Consider the following 22,486-nt stretch of genomic DNA (forward strand, 5'->3'; position numbering starts at 1 on the left):
TGTCGGTTGCACATTTGTGTTTGGGCAGACCCCTTTTTGAAAGTAGTGAGGTGAGGTGAGGTGAGGTGAAATTGGGTTTAACGTCGCGTCCAAGATTATTGCACTTATATAGCGACGTGCATGCACGTTTTTTTTGTGTGTGTGTGTGTGGCTGCTTGTACTAGTCCGGGCTGATGCCGATTTATAGTGCTAGCACACTGAGATACCATGCCGCAGTTTAACATGAATACCCCACTCAGAGACAGTATACTGAATCCGAGCCGACCAGTCCTTGTTTTAGCCCCTTAATGCCGAGCGCCAGACAGGGTAACAACAAGTACCATCTTTTAACGTCTTTTGGTATGACGCGGCCGGGAATCGAACCCCGGACCTTCCGCTCTCCGGGCGGACGCTCTACCAGTAGACCACAGAGGCCGTCTTTTGAAAGTAGTGTACAAGGTTTCTGTCAAGCTCCATGTGCTTCTTAATTTCCTGCCCTGGAGAAACCTGGGTCGATGGACATATCACAAATGACACTTGGCATTTAAGATGTTTTATTGTTTTGCATAACCATAACAATATCAACTTCTTGGATAGACGATAATCTTGAAGACCTTGGGGGTTGCACGGGTGGCCCAGTCGTTTAAGGCGTCACAATTTGCTGTTCAGAGTTGGGTCCCTTGGACACGCCATGAATCTATGATTGTGGGTTCAAATGGGTTCGATTATGTTTCTAGGTTTGTCAGCACCATACCTGCATCACTTATTAACATTAACGCCACTTTGAAAAGTATTACAGTCATATATAACATCATGTCAGCTTGAAAGCCTAAAGAAATGCAGGTCACAGACGTTGACCACTTTGGGGAAACCCATGAACACAAGTATGGTGCCGACTAACCTAGAAAAATCAGGTCATAGGTTTCTGGGACGCTAATGGATTGCCACTCTGAACAGCAAATTGCAACAACTTAGAGACCCACAACCCCACCTCCACTTTAGACCAATAATGTTTGGTTGGTCATCACCACGTATCTAAATTACCTCAGTCATAGTGCTAAGATCGCCTTGTGAAGACCGAGGTCAGTGTGTTTATTCTGCCTTTACAGCATACATGTAATGATATTCACATCATTTTTACGAAAGAAAGGGCAAATATTTCAGATGTCCTGAAAGGTCCAAGAATCCAAGGCCATGACTTGCATCTTCCCGAGGCAAGGGAGTTCACTGCCTGTAAAAGTCCAGTTTCCATTCTTGCCGAACTAGGCTGGAATTTCGTTGCTCGATCATAGTGCCACCAGTGGTTATTACAAGAGTCCTGTCCCTTCTATGTCCCTCCTATTGACCAATCAGATTCCACCTATCGTGTTACTTGCATTTGTTTCAAACAAAATGGCAGCACCTTGTGAAGACGATCTGATTGATAATCAAGATCTACATTGTAATAAAACGAGTCTTACCTCGCGAAGTGCATCAAATTACTTGAGCACCTTGATTAAAAACATGAAAACATTGGGAAAATATCTTAGTTGACAGTACAATGCTTTGCAAATCCTGCAATCTACAGATATCTGCACAGCAGTTTATGAACTGGAGGACAATTTCATTACAGGATTTTGATGAGACTATGCATAGACTCTTAGTCCAGCGAAAAATAACTCTGAAATCCCAGCCACGGTCGGCAAGGGTTGAAACTCGACTTTATAGGCTGTTAACTCCCTTGCCTCGGGAAGATGGCATCTTGCTTCAAAATCGGGGTTGGATATCTGAGGGAATAATAGAATAGAACACATATACATGGCCGCAAACAACATCTCCATCATACAATTTTTCAAAGATTACTCCAAAATGAGCAATACATATGTTTTATCACAGCAGTAAATAGGTGTGCTTCTCACAATTTGCAGTGGAAGTTGTGCAACATGGAAATGCATATTTGTGTTGACTGAAGGCCAGTCAAATGCAGCCAGTGATGTGTAATGTCGACAGCTGAGTATGTATGTCAATGATCATGCATGGCATTTAGAGACTAGAAACTGCAAGCGTATTTACAACCAGTATCACAGATGTGGGCACAATCACAACAAACACATTGCAATAACCAGTGGTGGATCCAGAGAGAGGCTCAATATCCCCTACCCTCCCCTTAAAAAAACAAGTACAAAAATGACACCCGTATCCCCCACCAGTAAAGTTAAGAATGAAATAACATGAAATACCCCCCTCCCTCACAGACCCCTCATAAACATCATGGATCTGCCTTAGTAACACACTAACACAATCTCATTCAAATCAGATCTTAGTTCTCGTCGCCAAACAAAGATCTGAGGACATCCCATTACGGGTCACGTCGGAATGACCTTTCATCTGACCAATCAGAGCGTCGCTTATTAGATCATGAATGTGACAGTAGGCATGTGTTTTCTAATCAAGCAACCTTGAAACCGTTAACGTGGGGTATTCTGAGCGGCAGTTACGGCCTGTATGACTGATTCCGTCAAAATTATCGTCTATCTCTTGCTCCCTTTGGGACAGACATTTGAATGGAGGAGGCGTTGCACAGTACGTGGGAAGCACTGCCATACAATCTCAACCATATATTAGACATTCCGGAATGTTTGTTTGTTCAGTTTTCAAAATTTGAATCGAGAACTGTGTCAACATATTTTTCAAGCGTAGTCTGAAATGGAAGTCGCCAGGTTGAAACAAACGAGTGTCGTAAAGCTCGAGAAAGCTGCTTTCTAATTGGCTGAAGTAGACTTCTTGTTAGTCGTTTCAGTGGTCGGTCAAGGTCTACCCGCCTGCAAAGAACTTACATCTGATTTTAATGAGATTGCACACTAACAATACATTTTTTATCTTTTATTTAGGTCAACTCTGCACGCAGCAAAAATTATGTGCAGTAAATTCATGGGTTCTTAAGAAATGCTGCCCTGGCTTTTTTGCATCGGGACATTTGCACATTTAGACACACTGATTGACTGTTGACTCCATACTTCAACCACAGGAGCCATTTAAACTTGAATAACCTTGAATACAATTTCACCAGATTGATTCAAAGCCCTTCTCCCTAAACCATCAATGCTTGATCCGTCAGTCAATGTAATTTAGCGACGTCCAGAATAAATATATTAAAAATTGCATTTGTTTGGGCAAGATTTGTTTGTTGGATGACTTGATAGAGATTTCATGAGAAGGGCAAGTTACAGTATCTTTAGAATTAACCCTGGGAAAAACATCTTTACAAAAAGAAATAAAAAACCGTTCGTGTCCATGCCTAACAATGAACAATGCTAGGGACATTTTGATAAGAAAAACTGTAGGCCATTTCTAAATTTATATTAAATATTATCAATTAATTTTCAAACTAAACACTCACAAAACAAATCAGGACACAAACTGTAAGGAATTTGATAATTTGAGCAGTTTGCATATTAAGTAAAACAAAGTAAAACAAATAAAACACATGGTTCAATCATTTTTTGTGTGGCAATATAGATATTTATGGAAGTTAATGCTGATTGTGACAGTACAATCTCGTGAGACATTGATATTGATATAGAATTTTTATCAGCCTAAATCATGATTGTTACAGAATGTTGTAAAACTCTCAGAAAATATAAGCCGTTTTAAAGGATGAAAAATACTGCTGATTCAGCAGCTCTGCTCCAGCTCGTCATGATTGTCAACCAATAAAAAATAAAACATTTCCCTCTTTTGGCTGGTGTAAATATTCTGTAACGTTCACTAAACTTAAGTAGTTTTGACAAATTTTTTACATTGTTTTTCATAAAATAACAAGAGTGACAAAGCAATCATTACCAAAGTCTGGTTATAATACTTGTATACATGCTAAGTTAATTCATAAAAGAGTTTCTTATCATCTTTAGCATGAAACACTTTTAGTTTAGCCAAGGGTACAAATACCTGGTTTTATCCAGTAGATACATATTTACTTCACACACTAACAAAGTGTCAGCAGCTTGTAGAACATCCAACAGTAACACCTGCTTCATCCTTGATCATCCAGTGTACTTAACCTCCATTCTACAACAATACCGGTATATACCTGGACCAAACCGCCGCCATATATTCAGATGTGACTGCCTCCGTGGTAGAGCATCCTCCTGGAGAGCGGAAGGTCCGGAGTTCGATCCTGGCTGCGTCATACCAAAAGACGTTAAAAGATGGTACTTGTTGTTACCCTGTCTGGCGCTCGGCATTAAGGGGCTAAAACAAGGACTGGTCGGCTCGGAGTCAGTATACTGTGTCTGAGTGGGGTATTCATGTTAAACTGCGGCATGGTATCTCAGTGAGCTAGCGCTATAAATCGGCATCAGTCCGGACTAGTACAAGTAGCCACACAAACACACACACACGTACATGCACTTCGTTACATAAGTGCAATAATCTTGGACCGACGTTAAACCCAATTTCGCCTCACCTCACATTCAGATGTGATTTCCCCATCACTATCTCTCATCACTAACTTAGCACAAAACTTCACTCACTTACGAGCTTGAAATCAACAACAGTTCAAGTTGCCTTACTGAATGAGAATTTGGCATAGATCCACCTGCAACGATGCGGCCTTGTACGAGCGAGCCTTGATAAACTCAATCAAATCAGAACAGTGTTATATATGAACTTTCAGGGTGGTGGGGTAGTCTAGTGGTTAAAGCGTTCTCTCGTCACAACGAAGACCCGGTTTTGATTCCCGACATGGGTACAATATGTGAAGCCCATTTCTGGTGTCCCCCACCGTGATATTGCTGGAATATTGCAAAAAGCAGCGTAAAACCATACTCACTCACCATGTATGAACTTTCAGCCGAATTATTTTTCCCCAGAGTATGAGTGAGTGAGTGAGTATGGTTTTACGCTGCTTTTAGCAATATTCCAGCAATATCTCGGCAGGAGACACCAGAAATGGACTTCACACATTGTACCAATGTCAGGAATCGAACCTGGGTCTTCGGCGTGACGAGCGAACGCTTTAACCACTAGGTTCCCCGACCGCCCCCCAAGAGTATGAAGACAGGGAAAATGTCATTAAGCAACAAGATGTTCACTGTTTGAGACAGCATGCAACATCAAGTACTGCTGATATTGTCACTGGTTTCAATCATGAAAAATGTATTGTGACTGGTCGGCAACTTTTCATGTCGTGTCATTCAAACGCCTCAAAATAAAGGTCGCAAATATGTCCAAGGCATTTATCATAATAGAATGGCAACATAATACACTGGAAAATCAGGGATGCGGCTGAATCGACATGACTATTTCACGCAATGGTGTTATGAAAATGAAAGTGGTCAAATCAATCCACAGACGCCACATGTTTAGGGTACCGTACAACATGGTCAAACAGGATAGAAACACACACAACGTCTTTATGCCAAAAGGGCAACCATTAACAGAGTGGTGTTTGAACGACTTAAATCAAACTTGCTGGGACGGCCAATATGTCCGAGCCTAGTTCCTCTCAATAACACGTTTGTTCCCATGGCAACATCAAATGATATTTGCATGAAAACATCTCAATGCAAAATCAGTTTCATTCAGTCTCCAACTATTTAATCAGAATATCCATACAAAGATTTCTACCATTATATTTTAGAATTCCAAGTTCTATATTCAGCAGCATTGAATCTACATAAAGCCAGGACTTTATTGAGGACCGCGTCAATGTGAAAGAATATATTTTCTTGAAAGCACTACTTTGTTAAAGCTGACCACGAGGCAATTTTAAATACTGATTTCACTAAATCATGTGTTGTGGTTCATAGATTATTTAAAGTGAATGTGGAAATATATTTTATACAAAAAATGCTAATGTGTTTAGTTTTAAATGAAAATTACAGGTCGGAAATCTACACTCAAAACCCTTAAATTGAAAACAGCAGATTTTCTCCATAATGCCACTACATTGGACTATAGTACAGGTGTGGTGACTTTCAATCTACCACATATAAGGCAAGTTTTTCTTACCTAGAATTAGGGGGGGGCACTCTATACACAGGGTAGAAGAGTTTGATGTTTTTCCCCAACACAAAGACATTACCATGAGCATGTTACACTGGTAAACTATGTCAACAAATCCTGCTGAAGTATGCCAATTAATCATGTAATTACACTGTCTGGTTATAAAAAGTGTTCAATGTATATCATGACTTATGTTTGTGACCTATTTCATTAAAAATTTCATCCAAAATTGTTTACATTAATTTTGGCGAAATCGCATGTGAAGTGATTAACTTGTCGTTAACATAAAATACAATTTAAACGGTACATTATCATGTGATGTTTTATCTAAAATTTCAAATTTATATATTGACCAAGTCTATCACCTTTTCATTTACCTGATTTGCTGAAGGTAAACAACGGAAGACAAACATGTTTTTTGCTAATGTAGGGATTGTGTATGCACTGGTGATGTGCTTCATTCCAGATCGCTTCATAGACCGGGTACATAAATTAGCCTAAATATCGAAGGTTTTTACAGGGGAAGTCCCTTCATAGATGGTGATATACGGTACACTAATCATACTTCAGATAACAGATTTCTTCCCTGTGAGGCTCATGTCGGTCCACCCATACACCATGAGGGACAGCCACACCAGGACTAGATGAAACACCGGTCTACGAAATGCTGACATGGCATTATTTATACACAAGTACATGTACATGTTTATGTGCAGACGTTTTGTCCATATAAACAGTTACCAGATGGAAGTGTTTTGTTTGTTACCTGACAGTGTCATCACACCAAACTTTATCTTTGTGATTTACATAACAATACCAACAAAACGGAAAGGTTAGAGAGAGCTATGCTCCTTGGCCAAGAACTGCCTAGCTCAAGACTAAGTGTCAAGCAATGTTCGTGGATTATCTGCAGTCATAAAGCACCTGTATGTTAATTCACAAAATGGACTACTTTTCCAAAACATATCTCTGCTTGCATCAAGAATCTCCTTGACATCATCTGTCATGAGTATCTCCGAGAGGATGTTCCACAAAGCCAGCAGTCTTATCACCCCCATTGTTTAATTCTGTTACTTTAACATAGACTTGCAACAGTCGTAGTGCTAAGATCGTTTTACAAAGGGGCCTGGAAAAGTTTGTTTGTTGCTTGATGCCACTTCAACAATATTTCAGGTATATGCCTCTGTATGAAAATAACCAAGTCTGGACCATACAATCCAGTGATTGATAGCATTACCAACATCCACACCAACCAAGTCAGCTGAGCCTCACCACCCATTCCATTTGGTTGTCTCACCCCACAATCAGGCTGTTGGAGACCAATTTTAACACTGGAATCTCAACATGGTTCAACTTGTACTTGATTATTTTCAAGTCATTTAATCTTCAATTCTTGAATGATGATGTACTCGGAATCTTTTCCTGCGGCTGTCATGTATAATTAACTACTTTGGGTTGGTCTCTCTGCTGTATGTGGTCAGGTATGACGGTGACAGAGTTGTCTGTGATGTAGTTCGCGCTGACTGCATCGCCGCAGACACTGATCAGGCACTGACTCTGAAAGATGACATAGAAAATGAAAGTGACAATGGCAATATCTATTTATGCATCAGGATAAACTACCGTCCTGAAAAAGTCCATTCATTAGCTTCCAACAGTTGTTTGTTTGATCAGTAGTGCCTCCTCGATTATCCAGTGTATTAAATCTCCATTCTATTGTGATAAATACACTAGACCCACCATCGCTTTCTTTCAGAAGTGATGTTACTATCTTAATCTCTCTTATCACTCTCTGAACACATTGCTCTTGCTCCAGAGGATGAAATCAACATTTCAAAATTCCTCTTCTAAATTGAAGTACAGCATAGATCTACCTTTATGCAGCCAATGCATCATCCTGTATGCAACCAGTGCCTCATCCTGAATGCCCCCAGTGCATCCCCCTCTACTCACCTGGTTCTTGTGAGGGTTGCTGTTCATCACAGTGCCTCATCCTGTATGCCACCGGTGCATCCCTCTCTACTCACCTGGTTCTTGTGAGGGTGACTGTACATCACAGAGCCTCATCCTGTATGCCCCCAGTGCATCCCCCTCTACTCACCAGGTTCTTGTGAGGGTTGCTGTACATCACAGTGCCTCATTCTGAATACCCCCAGTGCATCCCCCTCTACTCACCTGGTTCTGGTGAGGGTTGCTGTACATCACAGTGCCTCATCCTGTATGCCCCCAGTGCATCCCCCTCTACTCACATGGTTCTGGTGAGGGTTGCTGTACATCACAGTGCCTCATCCTGTATGCCACCGGTGCATCCCTCTCTACTCACCTGGTTCTTGTTAGGGTGACTGTACATCACAGAGCCTCATCCTGAATGCCCCCAGTGCATCCCTCTCTACTCACCTGGTTCTTGTGAGGGTTGCTGTACACCACAGTGCCTCATCCTGTATGCCACCAGTGCATCCCTCTCTACTCACCTGGTTCTTGTTAGGGTGACTGTACATCACAGAGCCTCATCCTGAATACCCCCAGTGCATCCCCCTCTACTCACCTGGTTCTTGTGAGGGTTGCTGTACACCACAGTGCCTCATCCTGTATGCCACCAGTGCATCCCTCTCTACTCACCTGGTTCTGGTGAGGGTTGCTGTACATCACAGTGCCTCATCCTGTATGCCCCCAGTGCATCCCCCTCTACTCACATGGTTCTGGTGAGGGTTGCTGTACATCACAGTGCCTCATCCTGTATGCCCCCAGTGCATCCCCCTCTACTCACCTGGTTCTTGTGAGGGTTGCTGTACATCACAGTGCCTCATCCTGTATGCCACCGGTGCATCCCTCTCTACTCACCTGGTTCTTGTTAGGGTGACTGTACATCACAGAGCCTCATCCTGAATGCCCCCAGTGCATCCCTCTCTACTCACCTGGTTCTTGTGAGGGTTGCTGTACATCACAGTGCCTCATCCTGTATGCCACCAGTGCATCCCTCTCTACTGGTTCTTGTGAGGGTTGCTGTACATCACAGAGCCTCATCCTGTATGCCACCGGTGCATCCCTCTCTACTCACCAGGTTCTTGTGAGGGTTGCTGTACATCACAGTGCCTCATCCTGTATGCCACCGGTGCATCCCTCTCTACTCACCTGGTTCTTGTGAGGGTTGCTGTACATCACAGTGCCTCATCCTGTATGCCCCCAGTGCATCCCCCTCTTCTCACCAGGTTCTTGTGAGGGTTGCTGTACATCACACTGCCTCATCCTGTATGCCCCCAGTGTGTCCCCCTCTACTCACCTGGTTTTTGTGAGGGTTGCTGTACATCACAGTGCCTCGTCCTGTATGCCCCCAGTGCATCCCTCTCTACTCACCTGGTTCTTGTGAGGGTTGCTGTATAGCACACAGTGCGTCATCCTGTATGCAACCAGTGCGTTTCCTCCAAGGGAGGCCACATGGGCACGGACAATAGCCATCACTTCTGCTACAGCTGTCTGCACAAAGCCTCCCAACCCACCATCCTGCATGCAACAAAGTCAAGCAATTACTCTCAAATTGCAGCATTGTCATAAGAAATTACAGCATTGTCATAAGAATCTTAAGGAATCTGACCGAAACATTCAAATCTTCAAACAACGTCATAACAGTGCACAGAAGATTTCTCTTACATCCTTCTTACTATGTAATCAACACCTTCATTGAATCAACTATGTAATCACTGACAAATACCATCACTGCATGATGGCCAACTGTCCAAGAACTTATCAAAACATACAAGAACATATCAGATGCCATAGTGTCCACTTGATCCTCACTACAGTCACTTCTTAATAGCTAGTACTTGGGATCTACTCTGTCCTGAAACCCATACAAGGACTAAGCATGGGGTACTGGGGATATACTCTGTCCTGAAACCCATACAAGGACCAAGCATGGGGTACTGGGGATCTACTCTGTCCTGAAACCCATACAAGGAGCAAGCATAGTGTACTGGGGATCTACTCTGTCCTGAAACCCATACAAGGAGCAAGCATGGGGTACTGGGGATCTACTCTGTCCTGAAACCCATACAAGGACCAAGCATGGTGTACAGGGGATCTACTCTGTCCTGAAACCCATACAAGGACCAAGCATGGGGTACTGGGGATCTACTTTGCCCTGGAATACCCACAGGGAGACAAGCTTTGGGTACTATGGATCTACTCTGCCCTGGACTACCCACAGGGAGACAAGCATGGGGTACTGGGGATCTACTCTGCCCTGGACTACCCACAGGGAGACAAGCGTGGGGTACTGGGGATCTACTCTGCCCTGGACTACCCACAGGGAGACAAGCATGGGGTACTGGGGATCTACTCTGCCCTGGACTACCCACAGGGAGACAAGCGTGGGGTACTGGGGATCTACTCTGCCCTGGACTACCCACAGGGAGACAAGCATGGGGTACTGGGGATCTACTCTGCCCTGGACTACCCACAGGGAGACAAGCATGGGGTACTGGGGACCTACTCTGCCCTGGAATACCAACAGGGAGACAAGCATGGGGTAGTGGGGGTCTACTCTGCCCTGGACTACCCACAGGGAGACAAGCATGGGGTACTGGGGACCTACTCTGCCCTGGAATACCCACAGGGAGACAAGCATGGGGTACTGGGAACCTACTCTGCCCTGGAATACCAACAGGGAGACAAGCATGGGGTAGTGGGGGTCTACTCTGCCCTGGACTACCCACAGGGAGACAAGCATGGGGTAGTGGGGACCTACTCTGCCCTGGAATACCCACAGGGAGACAAGCATGGGGTAGTGGGGACCTACTCTGCCCTGGAATACCAACAGGGAGACAAGCATGGGGTAGTGGGGGTCCACTCTGCCCTGGACTACCCACAGGGACACAAGCATGGGGTACTGGGGATCTACTCTGCCCTGGACTACCCACAGGGAGACAAGCGTGGGGTACTGGGAACCTACTCTGCCCTGGACTACCCACAGGGAGACAAGCATGGGGTACTGGGGACCAACTCTGCCCTGGCCTACCCACAGGGAGACAAGCATGGGGTACTGGGGACCAACTCTGCCCTGAACTACCCACAGGGAGACAAGCATGGGAGACAAGCATGGGGTACTGGGGACCTACTCTGCCCTGGACTACCCACAGAGGGACAAGTATAGGCTACTCAAACAGGTAGACCCACTTCTACTAACCTCTCTGACTGATGTACTTTCTCTGATGAAGAAGAAGTTGTAGTTGCCAAGATACTTCTCTATCTTGCCACCTGCCACTATAGGAAGGGGAGATAACTCTACACCATTAGGATGCCTCATTGGAGGTGTCTGAAACAGGGTTAGCATTGCTGTCAAAATCTCAAATAACAGTAAATACTTTATACTTAATGGTGAGTCTTTAGACCACCACAGTTCACTTTCTCTATTTAGAGAAAATTATATTCCATATGTTACTCATAGGGTCAAGGTTATTGGTGCTATCATTTTCAGTAATTTTCACTTCTAACTTTTGTTTGTTGGTTTGTTGTTTAACGCCACACTCAGCAATATTCCAGAAATATGACAGCGGTCTGTAAATAATCGAGTCTGGACCAGATAATCCAGTTATTGACATCATGAGCATTGATCCACACAATTGGGATGATGACATGCATCAACCAAGTCAGTGAGCCTGACCAACCGATCCTGTTAGTCACCTCTTATGACAAGCATAGTCGCCTTTTAGGTCAAGCATTGGTTGCTGAAGACCTATTCTTCCCTGGATCTTCACGGGTCAGCATCATAACTGCTGCTTCTCGCTGACTGCCTAGTTCGTTCCAATTGTTCAACTGTTTTCATTGCTTGTGAAGAGGCCAATTACAATGTGACGTAATACAATCTCATTAAAATCAGATCTTTGTTCTCGCTATTGCTAAACAAAGATCTGAGGACATCCCATTACAGGTCATGTCAGAACGACCTTTCATCCAACCAATCAAAGCATCGCTTACCAGATCATGACAGGGACAGTCGGAATGTGTTTTCTAATCATGCAACCTCGGAAACGTTAACACGGGGTATTCTGAACAGCAGTTACAGCCCATATGACTGATTCCTTCAAAATGTTATCTATCTCTCACTTTCATGGGATAAACATTTGAACGGAGGAGGCGTTGCACAGTTCGTGGGAAACACTGCCATACAATCTTAACCATATATTAGACATTCCGGAATGTTCGTATGTTCAGTTTTCAAAATTTTAATCGAGAACTGTGTCAACATATTTTTCAAGCGTAGTCTAAAATGGAAGTCGCCAGGTTGAAACGAGTGAAGCTCGAGAGAGCTGCTTTCTAATTGGCTGATGTCAACTTCTTGTTTGTCGTTTCCGTGGTCGGTCAAAGTTCGTGAGGGGTCGTTCTGACTTACCTAATGGGATGTCCTCAGATCTTTGTTTAGCGGCAAGAACTTAGATTTTATTTTAATGAGATTGGACGTAATATGAATGCATTGTTGCAAATAAATAAAGCTGATGTTCTTCCATTGTTCCTGGCTTCACACTTTCATATCACACAGGTCAACAGAGCTTATGTCTCCATTTGAGAACACAAGACCTACATTTTCTCAGAAGAAAGACTATCGGTAATAAAAAGAATAACTGGCAAGGCTCGACAACTTACAAATTAATTTACCAATTAATCTGTAATTCAGAGCAGCTTGTAGGTTATTCTCTAATTACATCTTGATACATGTAAAGATACCACCTGCATGTAGTGTGTGAGAGCAGTTCCCACCAAGAACATTCTAGTGCAAGTGTGTACCCTCTGCTCCCAGGGGGAAACAAAACCAGGTCTCGGCATGATGAATGAACACTTTAAGCACCAGTGTACCTACTGCTGATCTCCTTAACATCAGATCTTTTACAACAGAATGATATCTCTCTGCTTGACGATCTGTGTAACCCTTAATAGGAGGACTTTCTTATCAGCCAATAGGGTTCTACCTACTCGGTGGAGTGAGGAAATTAGAAAGAAGACAAATGGGAAACAATACAGGCTGCATAATATAATCATTTAAGAAAGCTGACTGGCTGAAGAGCCCATGCATCCTGATTGGGCAGACAATGTTTGCTCCTGTCATCTTGATGGGACCTCCTATGGACAATTAATCAGATCTTGACTTAGAGTGGTGTCCCCACTGCCTGATAGAAATACTTACTGCTTTGTACTGAAACTCTTTCTTGATAGCTTCTACCTTCATTGACTTGATAACTGTAAGACAAGAAGCATATCTATTCTTAAAAAATCAACAAAGTAATTGGTCAAGTTGACATATTCAAAATGTCTGCCATTTTGGTCAGATTTCATATAGGATATATATAGGATAAGAATTTTTCTCAATAAATCCAATGCTTGGATCATGCGACACGTTCTATCTTCATAGCGTGTTTGAGCAGAGCTGTTGGCAGGGCAACAGATTTACTGGTCAGAGATTTCCCATACCTTTCCCTCCTGCAGGGGTACTTGTTTCTGTTATATCCATTGGGAACATCATGTCTTCCCCCTCGCCTGTACCTGAAGCTGAAACAGACAAACATTGTTGAGGGAACATCGCGTCTTCCCCCTCGCCTGTACCTGAAGCTGAAACAGACAAACATTGTTGAGGGAACATCGTGTCTACACCTCACCTGTACCTGAAGCTGAAAAAGACAAACATTGTTGAGGGAACATCGTGTCTTCCCCCTCGCCTGTACCTGAAGCTAAAACAAACAAACATTGTTGAGGGAACATCGTGTCTTCCCATCTCGCCTGTACCTGAAGCTGAAACAGACAAACATTGTTGAGGGAACATCGTGTCTTCCCCCTCACCTGTACCTGAAGCTGAAACAGACAAACATTGTTGAGGGAACATCGTGTCTTCCCATCTCGCCTGTACCTGAAGCTAAAACAAACAAACATTGTTGAGGGAACATCGTGTCTTCCCATCTCGCCTGTACCTGAAGCTGAAACAGACAAACATTGTTGAGGGAACATCGTGTCTTCCCCCTCACGTGTACCTGAAGCTGAAACAGACAAACATTGTTGAGGGAACATCGTGTCTTCCCCCTCACCTGTACCTGAAGCTGAAACAGACAAACATTGTTGAGGGAACATCGTGTCTTCCCCCTCGCCTGTACCTGAAGCTGAAACAGACAAACATTGTTGAGGGAACATCGTGTCTTCCCCCTCACCTGTACCTGAAGCTGAAACAGACAAACATTGTTGAGGGAACATCGTGTCTTCCCCCTCGCCTGTACCTGAAGCTGAAACAGACAAACATTGTTGAGGGAACATCGTGTCAAATTCTCAAAGTCTGATATCCAGAAAAAACACACCTTCATGTTGTAAGTCAATAAAGAAACAGCTCAAATCATCATAATTTTTATCTGAACATGAATGAATAGCACACTATTGTTTTTTAATCTGTAAGTTTTTAACTGCTCCCTTAGCATTGACTTTATTACAGTTTTCTTTGCAGAAGAAAGATTTATGCACATAATGTGAAATTACAGTGGAACGAATATATTCTACCTGACTTCTGGGGGGTCTTGGTGGCAGACTGAGGCAGACTGAGATGTCCTGTGCTGGCAGTCTGCCGGATGTCGCTAACGCCCAGACAGCACCCGGTCACTGATATCTGTAAAATAGGGTTCCGATTTCATAGACAAAGACAAAGACAATCATACTGTAACCCAGAATCATACTGTTTGCAGAAATCATACTGTAGCCAAGGAATCATACTGTGATCCAGGAATCATACTGTGATCCAGGAATTATACTGTGATCCAGGAATCATACTGTGATCCAGGAATAATACTGTGATCCAGGAATCGTACTGTGATCCAGGAATCGTACTGTGATCCAGGAATCGTACTGTGATCCAGGAATCGTACTGTGATCCAGGAATCATACTGTGATCCAGGAATCATACTGCTACCCTGGAAAAGGTTTTCCAATTCCTAATGACAAAGGATGAGGTAGGTTAAGGGCCCTTTTTTAGCTCTCTGGAAATGTCACCTTCTAAAGTTAAGACAACTTGGAAATACTTTCACGAACCTTATCAGAAATTATTGCTCCTCCCTACCTGTATTTCATCTTCGTCTGGGATTTCCACGTTGAAGTCCAGCCCTGCCAAACACAGGGGAACCAGCTTCCGCAGCTTGAAGTAGATTTTCTAAAAGAAAAGTACATAATATATCAATTAAACATGGCAAAGGATCTGGTCCATTTGTCATTTGTCAAGCTGCATGGGCCTTGAGTGGAAACAGAAAATTGCTCTTTGTGCAACTATTTGCTCTACACATTTGTATTCTATTCATGGGACTTAATTATTTGGCTGTTCTCTAAGAAAGAGAACTTGTGACAGTTCTTTATTGAAAAAAAGTCCCAAACAGTTGTGAAAACTACTTTGCCTTGCCCTTGGTTGAGCTCGAGTTGAGTTAGATTTTACGCTATCGGCAGCCTGTTTTCAACATGGTGGGGTATAAATTTATTCTCTTGCTCAGAATTTCTTATCTCTCCCAGGCAGGATTCATTGTATTTAATGAACCAACCAGACCTCAATATTTGGACATGAGTGAGTGAGTGAGTGAGGTTTTACGCCGCTTTTAGCAATATTCCAGCAATATCACGGCGGGGGACACAAGAAATGGGCTTCACACATTGTACCCGGGTTTACAGCGTGGCGAGCAAACGCTTTAACCAAAAGGCTACCCGACCGCCCCTTGCCCTTTGTTCTCACAACTGTGACTTAATATCACTCTGCCTCAAGATCTTACGCAGAAATTATGAGTTTTCAGCTTTCTAAGTCTTAATGATGAGTATTTGTTGGCCAGAGATTTCATTCGGATGATGATGCTAGTCAAAGTTTCAGATGTTAATATAAGGCTGATTAATTTCAACTATATATGTAACCATTAGTGTTTTGGGGGTTCTTTGCATAGAGAATCAATACAATCATATACATGTCAGTATATGTTTGCTATTAAACATGTCTTACCCTAAGTAAGCTTTCGAACATGTTGGCGAAGTCTGCCTTGGACTGTGGTGCCAGTCTACCCCGCCACACTTGTGTAAACATCTGAAAACAATACGAAAATAAGACCACAGTACAGATTTTAGGCTTTAAAGTTTGCTAACCAAAAAGGGTGATGAGCATAAAAGTTGAAACAAAAATATAAAAATATTTTTAAAGCTCAATATCTTGGCGTCAAGTAATTTTGCTTTAGTGGGACAAGAATACTTGTGAAAGTGCAGGATGTTTACAACTTTGTTTGCAGGTCAAAGACTTTTATCCCTTTAGTGTAACCAATGTTTGTCTATCTATTTGTTGTTTAACGCCGCACTCAGCAATATTCCAGCTATAAAACAGCGGTCTGTGTAAATAATCGAATTTCGGACCAGACAATCCAGTGATTGATATCATGAGCATTGATCCACGCAATTGGGATCGATGAGATGCATCAACCAAGTCAACGAGCCTGACCTCCCGATCCCGATAGTTGCCCCTTACGACAAGCATAGTCGCCTTTTACAGCAAACATGGGTTGCTGAAGACCTCTTCTACCCCCGATCTTCACAGGTCTGGACAGAACACAGAACTTCCTTCTGTCAGAGACATCTTTGTTCTGTTGATACAGAGAATCTCACCCGAGTGCCCTATGATATGAAATATACGAACACAAGTCAATGCCTGGAATTACACTTTTATCGACAAGTGTTGATAAACTGTATTTGATATCAAAGACACTCAGGTGAGATTCTATTTATAATCCAAAATCATTCTTTCAACTTTCTTCAGTTTGTAAACAGTAACAATCAATGTCTTGAGTAAAATTTACAGTGAAGCAGTTTCAGTGGCAGAGAGGTATGTGATGTCATTTGAGTGTGACATCATGGTAAACAATGACATCACAATGGTCTGTAAAGAATGTGATGCAATTTCATTGAAGCGATATTTCTAGGAGCTATTGCTTGAGCTCACACAAGCAATATCCCCTGTGGAAGCCAATTTTGGATGATGAAAGGGAATTTGCATTGACCAGAGACAATATGAAATGCATTTGCTCAATAATAATGTGAAAGTTAACAAACAACTTTGTCTTGATCTGTGTGCTCACACATCAAGCTGTGAAAAAAATGGAAATACTGTTCAAAACAGTCTTGAACCAAACTCACTAAATACTTCTTGTTGTTTTATCATATTTCCGTATCCAGTCAGACAATGATTGATGAATATATACTATTCTTTTTTCATTTCTGATTGTGTAAATTGATCTAGTCAGTCAAATCCATTAAAATGAAAGTGTTACTTCTTCTAAAATGTGGGACCTGTGAAGACCTGGGGTAGAATAGGTCTTCAGCAACCCATGCTTGTCGTAAATGGTGACTATGCTTGTCGTAAGAGGCGACTAACGGGATCGGGTGGTCAGGCTCGCTGACTTGGTTGATGCATGTCATCATATCCCAATTGCGTGGATCGATGTTTATGTTGTCAACCACTAGATTGTATGGTCCAGACTCGATTATTTACAGACCGCTGTTATATAGCTGGAATATTGCTGAATGCGGCATTAAACAACAAACAAACAAAACAAACTTAAATGTGGAGAGTACATATTGTGAGATGATCCACGACTTGCTCGCTGCAAATGGCTGCAGGATTGCTGATGTGGCATTAAGCAATGTCTCCTCACTCACTGACCTGAAGGTTTGTGTTGATGTTGTCCCGTGTGACGCTGGGAGGAAGGAGAGTGTTACACGTCTCGATGCCATCTGGAGGCGGGATGTCATGCAGCATGGCAGCAATCATCTCATCCTTCACATCATCGATCTGAAACACATACATTAATATGGGGTTCACTCACATGGGAAGTCTTCATAGTTCATTTAATTATACAGTATTTTAAGCTGAGTAGCTTTGCAGGTAACCTGGGAAGAAAAATCATAATTTTGTTCAAAAGGTTCTTACTTTCTTAATTTCAGACTTATGTCATACATGTAATTGCTTAACATTGCATTCAATGACAAATGTAAAACTAAGTATTAAAGGCTCTGCCACTATATTGGTCTTGTTAGCAGTGAAATACAAATCGCTTTTACAAAGCCATAACATAAGTCATAACTATATTAGGAATTTGAACATTGTCTCAATATAGGACCAACATTTGCGATGAGTCGATATTGTTTAACACCCACTCAGCAATATTCCTTAGACTCAGGTATGCTCACAAGTTAATTATCATCGATTAGCCCTGTGAACTGACAGGGAAACAAAGAAGATGTGAAAGATTATTATTCCTGAACATTGTCTCAATATAGGACCAACATTTGCGATGAGTAGATATTGTTTACCACCCACACAGCAATATTCCTTAGACTCAGGTATGCTCACAAGTTAATCATCATTGATTAGTTCTGTGAGCTGAGAGGGAAACAAAGAAGATGTGAAAGATTATTATTCCACCTTAACATGCTTAAGTAAACTAGCGATGAGGAAGGCAGTTCTTTGGAACAACGTAACATGGCAACAAAAATAACAGTTTCAGAGAAGACAGTAAAGCAGAATACCTACATTGTCCAGGCTTAGAGATGTATGTGGGATTTTCAACACAGACCTTGGGCTGAATTTTGGCCTCCAAGAGCCAGGCATCTTCCCGTGGCAAGAGCGTCCACTAGCCTTTTTATCAAAGCCTTGTTTCCACCCTTGCCACATTAAGCTTATTTTTCTGTGATAAATATGATTGGACTATCACACATATCGATAGTCCAATCAGATAACAGTTTTACAAAAACAACATCCACGACTGGTACACCTTCGTATGCGATTTATCGCTTTGTGTCTTTGTTGACACGTCTTTTTCTTCGAAAAACGATTGCCTATGTTTTTGTGTCAGGGATGAAATCTCGAATGATTTTGTTATCTGATCGACTATGGTAGTCGCCATCTTTGAGAAGCTATATCAGATAAAAACAGTGATCTGATTGGATAACGCATTTTCATTCAAAGGGGCACAACTCGTGATCAACGCCAGGGTCGAGCCAAGAAAAGTGGCCTTAATGTGGCAAGGGTAGAAACTAGGCTTTGATGTAGACTAGTGGACACGCTTGCCTCGGGGAGATGAGAGCCAGGATACATCACTGCAAGTTCACTTACCTCCAGCACAAATGTTTCCTTGTTGCCTATTGACAGTTCCAGATCGGACTGGTCATCTTCACTCTCGTCGGTAGCCATGCTGCGTGGACTTGGCTGACCCTGGTTGTCCTGAAGCAAAACACACACAATAACTGACCATTACGGACCAGCTAGTCCCACAGTCCCACAGTCTCCATCATCCATGTGTGTTAATTAGGAGGAGCAGGGGAGGGGATCCGGGGTAGAAGAGGTCTTCAGCAACCCATGCTTGCTGTAAAAGGCAACTATGCTTGTCGTAAGAGGCGACTAACGGAAATGGGTGGTCATGCTCGCTGACTTAGTTCATACATGTCATCGTATCCCAATTGCATAGATCGATGCTCATGATGTCAATCACTGGACTGTCTGGTCCAGACTTGAATATTTACAGACTGCCGTCATATAGCTAGAATATTGCTGAGTGCGGCGTTAAACAACAAACAAACAAACAAACAACAACAACGTTAATTAGGATGCAAAGTTACTGTGTTTTCAATATTGAGCTTGGTTACTTAACCGATCTACATAGAATTTGGAACAAGAACATTTTACTTTGAATATTGTTGTAATGACATGTTGTAACCTGTTTCAGTCAGAAGTGGTTATTGTGATTTGAAACCCCGAGTTTTTCCAAATTCCTGGTAGAATGTTGTTGCTGCAGTCAGTAATACTCCTGCCATATCATGGCAGCCTGTACATACTTGTGTCCGGACCTGGCAGAGTGACTGAGAGCACAAGACTGAGTAACAACTCATGATAACAATCAGCCAAGACAACAGGTGAGGTGAAATTGGGTTAAATGTTGCGTCCAAGATTATTGCACTTATATAGCGACGTGCATGCACGTGTGTGTGTGTGGCTGCTTGTACTAGTCCGGACTGATGCCGATTTATAGTGCTAGCTCACTGAGATACCATGCCGCAGTTTAACATGAATACCCCACTCAGACACAGTATCCTGACTCCGAGCCGACCAGTCCTTGTTTTAGCCCCTTAATGCCGAGCGCCAGACAGGGTAACAACAAGTACCATCTTTTAACATCTTTTGGTATGACGCGGCCGGGGATCGAACCCCGGACCTTCCGCTCTCCGGGCGATGCTCTACCACTAGACCACGGAGGCGGTCCCAAGACAACAGAGCCTGATCACTCCTGCCCCATTATACAAACAGGCAGAACTTACTTGGAACCTACTATGACACTTCATCCTCACAGGGATGCCCCTTTGAAGACTGACAGATTACGTGTGCGTGAGATGGTTGTTTAAAACTGCACACAGCAATATTCCAGCCATATAATGGTGCCCTGTACATAATCTGGACCAGACAATCCAGTGATTGATATCATGAGCAATGATTTATGCCATTGACTTCCCAATCAATTGGTTCTAGAGGCATATGAAGACCAGCAGATATGTCTAGGGGTCAGTTCTAACCTGGAATCCCCATGCATTCCTAATTTGGTCATTTCTTCCAACTTCCAACAGGGTGATGGGGACATGTTCTACCCGAGTCCCCATGGGGAGACAGATGGTTACCACACTGACTTACCATGATGTCAAGGCAGAATCGTTCTCTGTTTCCCTGCATAGTGTCCATTATCTTCTTCTGAAGCTCCAAGAAAGTTGCATTCTCACCCTTCATTGATGTCTGAAACGAAATACATTGGTAATGAATCAATGGAGGACAAAATTCAACATGTTAACCCCTGTAAAAATCCTGAAACTGAAGGTAAAGCTCAAAATGTTTAACACCCAGCCTTGAAGATTTAAAGTAAACCGAACTGCTATCTACTCAGTCTAGCATGACATTACTACCTATCACAAAACAAAACACTAATACAATTAGTATGAGTCTAAACAAACCATGCAAGCTTAACACAAACTAGTTTTTGTAGTTGTTGCTTTAAGTGTTTAAGATTCTTCTGCCTTAGCAATTTTGGATGACCTGTCCCCCCTTGAGACTCATGTGTGTGAGTCGGGTACACATATTTATTGCGAGTTTGGTATTCACAGAATTTCTGTTTTTGTATTGATATGATTTCTATTTTCTTATATTGATATAATTTCATTTTTATCTTTGGCTGTTCTGTTTATATACATTCGAGTAGCTGTCCATCTCCCAGAAATAGAGTTAGTTCGCTATTGCGTCTCTTGGCTTTAGGAGATCTACGACAGATAGCGGATCTAACTGCAATTCTTGTTTAAACCGAGCCTGGGCTGGGGCGTGGTCTTGACATTTGAGTAAAACTTGAGAAACTGGTTTAAAGCAACAACATCTTAGTAGCAAGGCCACATGGACGATTTCATGCAAAAACAGTTCAAATCAAGTTATGCAAATTGTAAATGGGACGTGAGTTTTTCAACAAACTAAAAAAATTGAGGTAGGCAAATGACACCTCTGATTCTTTGCCTGTGCAAAATGTGAGTTTCTTGACAACTGTTATTTGATGTTGGACACCCTAGACTGGTCTTCCTACCTGTGAGTGTGTGGCCCCTCTTACCTGACTAGACACCTTAGGTATTGGAGGAGGGGGCAGAGGGCCTAGGTAGGTGGCAGTGGCACTCTGAAACAAAGCAGCCAATCAGATAGCAACATACAGTCATGTGACATTGGACTATCTGAAAGGAATATACAGTCACACGATAAAGGCAATGAGATAGCAATATACAGTCATGTGACATTGGACTATCTGAAAGGAATATACAGTCACACGATAAAGGCAATGAGATAGCAATATACAGTCATGGGACACTGGCCAATCAGATGGCAATATACAGCCATGTGAGTGAGTGAGTATGGTTTTACGCCGCTTTTAGCAATATTCCAGCAACATCATGGCGGGGGACACCAGAAATGAGCTTCACACATTGTACCCATGTCGGGAATGGAACCCGGTTCTTCAGCGTGACAAGTGAACGCTTTAACCACTAGGCTACCCGACCGCCCCTCAGCCATGTGACATTGGCATTGGCCAATAAGATAGAAATATACAGTCCTGTGACATTTGCCAATCAGATAGCAATATATACAGTCAGGACACATTTGCCAGTCAATATACAGTTAGGGCACATGGGCAAGTCAGTCAAGAACATACAGCAGTAGAAATTAACATTTTTAGTCCACTTGTCCTTTAAAGATTCCATATAGCAAACCCCTTCAAAATGGCAAATTTCTTCTTGTCCTTATGAAACCTTCACTATTGGGCAGTTTGGCAAGGACTACAGGTCTAGTGCCAATTTCTAATGCTGTAATATAGCAATATACAGTGTGACACAATTTGCATGCAATACACTTCTGATGTAACCTGAATGCTCATTGGTCAGAATACTTGCTGGGACAAGGCTGTAGCTT

General features: G+C 42.6%; 1 protein-coding gene across 1 annotated transcript in view; it reads right to left on the reverse strand.

Annotated features, from left to right (window-relative positions):
• Positions 1-7,007: 7,007 nt before the first annotated feature.
• LOC124117574 (C2 domain-containing protein 5-like) overlaps positions 7,008-22,486 on the reverse strand; it is a 60,484-nt gene continuing 45,005 nt past the window's right edge. The window contains exons 21-32 of the mRNA XM_048385814.1: positions 21,612-21,698; positions 20,684-20,782; positions 19,118-19,225; positions 17,666-17,794; positions 15,962-16,042; positions 15,047-15,136; positions 14,494-14,599; positions 13,426-13,503; positions 13,142-13,194; positions 11,147-11,275; positions 9,319-9,465; positions 7,008-7,521 (exon numbers count right to left, since the gene is read on the reverse strand). Coding sequence (XP_048241771.1) covers positions 7,396-7,521; positions 9,319-9,465; positions 11,147-11,275; positions 13,142-13,194; positions 13,426-13,503; positions 14,494-14,599; positions 15,047-15,136; positions 15,962-16,042; positions 17,666-17,794; positions 19,118-19,225; positions 20,684-20,782; positions 21,612-21,698 — 1,233 coding nt within the window. The 3' untranslated portion in view covers positions 7,008-7,395. The remainder of the gene's footprint in view (positions 7,522-9,318; positions 9,466-11,146; positions 11,276-13,141; positions 13,195-13,425; positions 13,504-14,493; positions 14,600-15,046; positions 15,137-15,961; positions 16,043-17,665; positions 17,795-19,117; positions 19,226-20,683; positions 20,783-21,611; positions 21,699-22,486) is intronic.

Source organism: Haliotis rufescens, unplaced genomic scaffold, assembly GCF_023055435.1.
Source record: "Haliotis rufescens isolate VD_foot unplaced genomic scaffold, xgHalRufe1.0.p SCAF_6, whole genome shotgun sequence".
NCBI classification, from domain to species: Eukaryota; Metazoa; Mollusca; class Gastropoda; order Lepetellida; family Haliotidae; genus Haliotis; species Haliotis rufescens.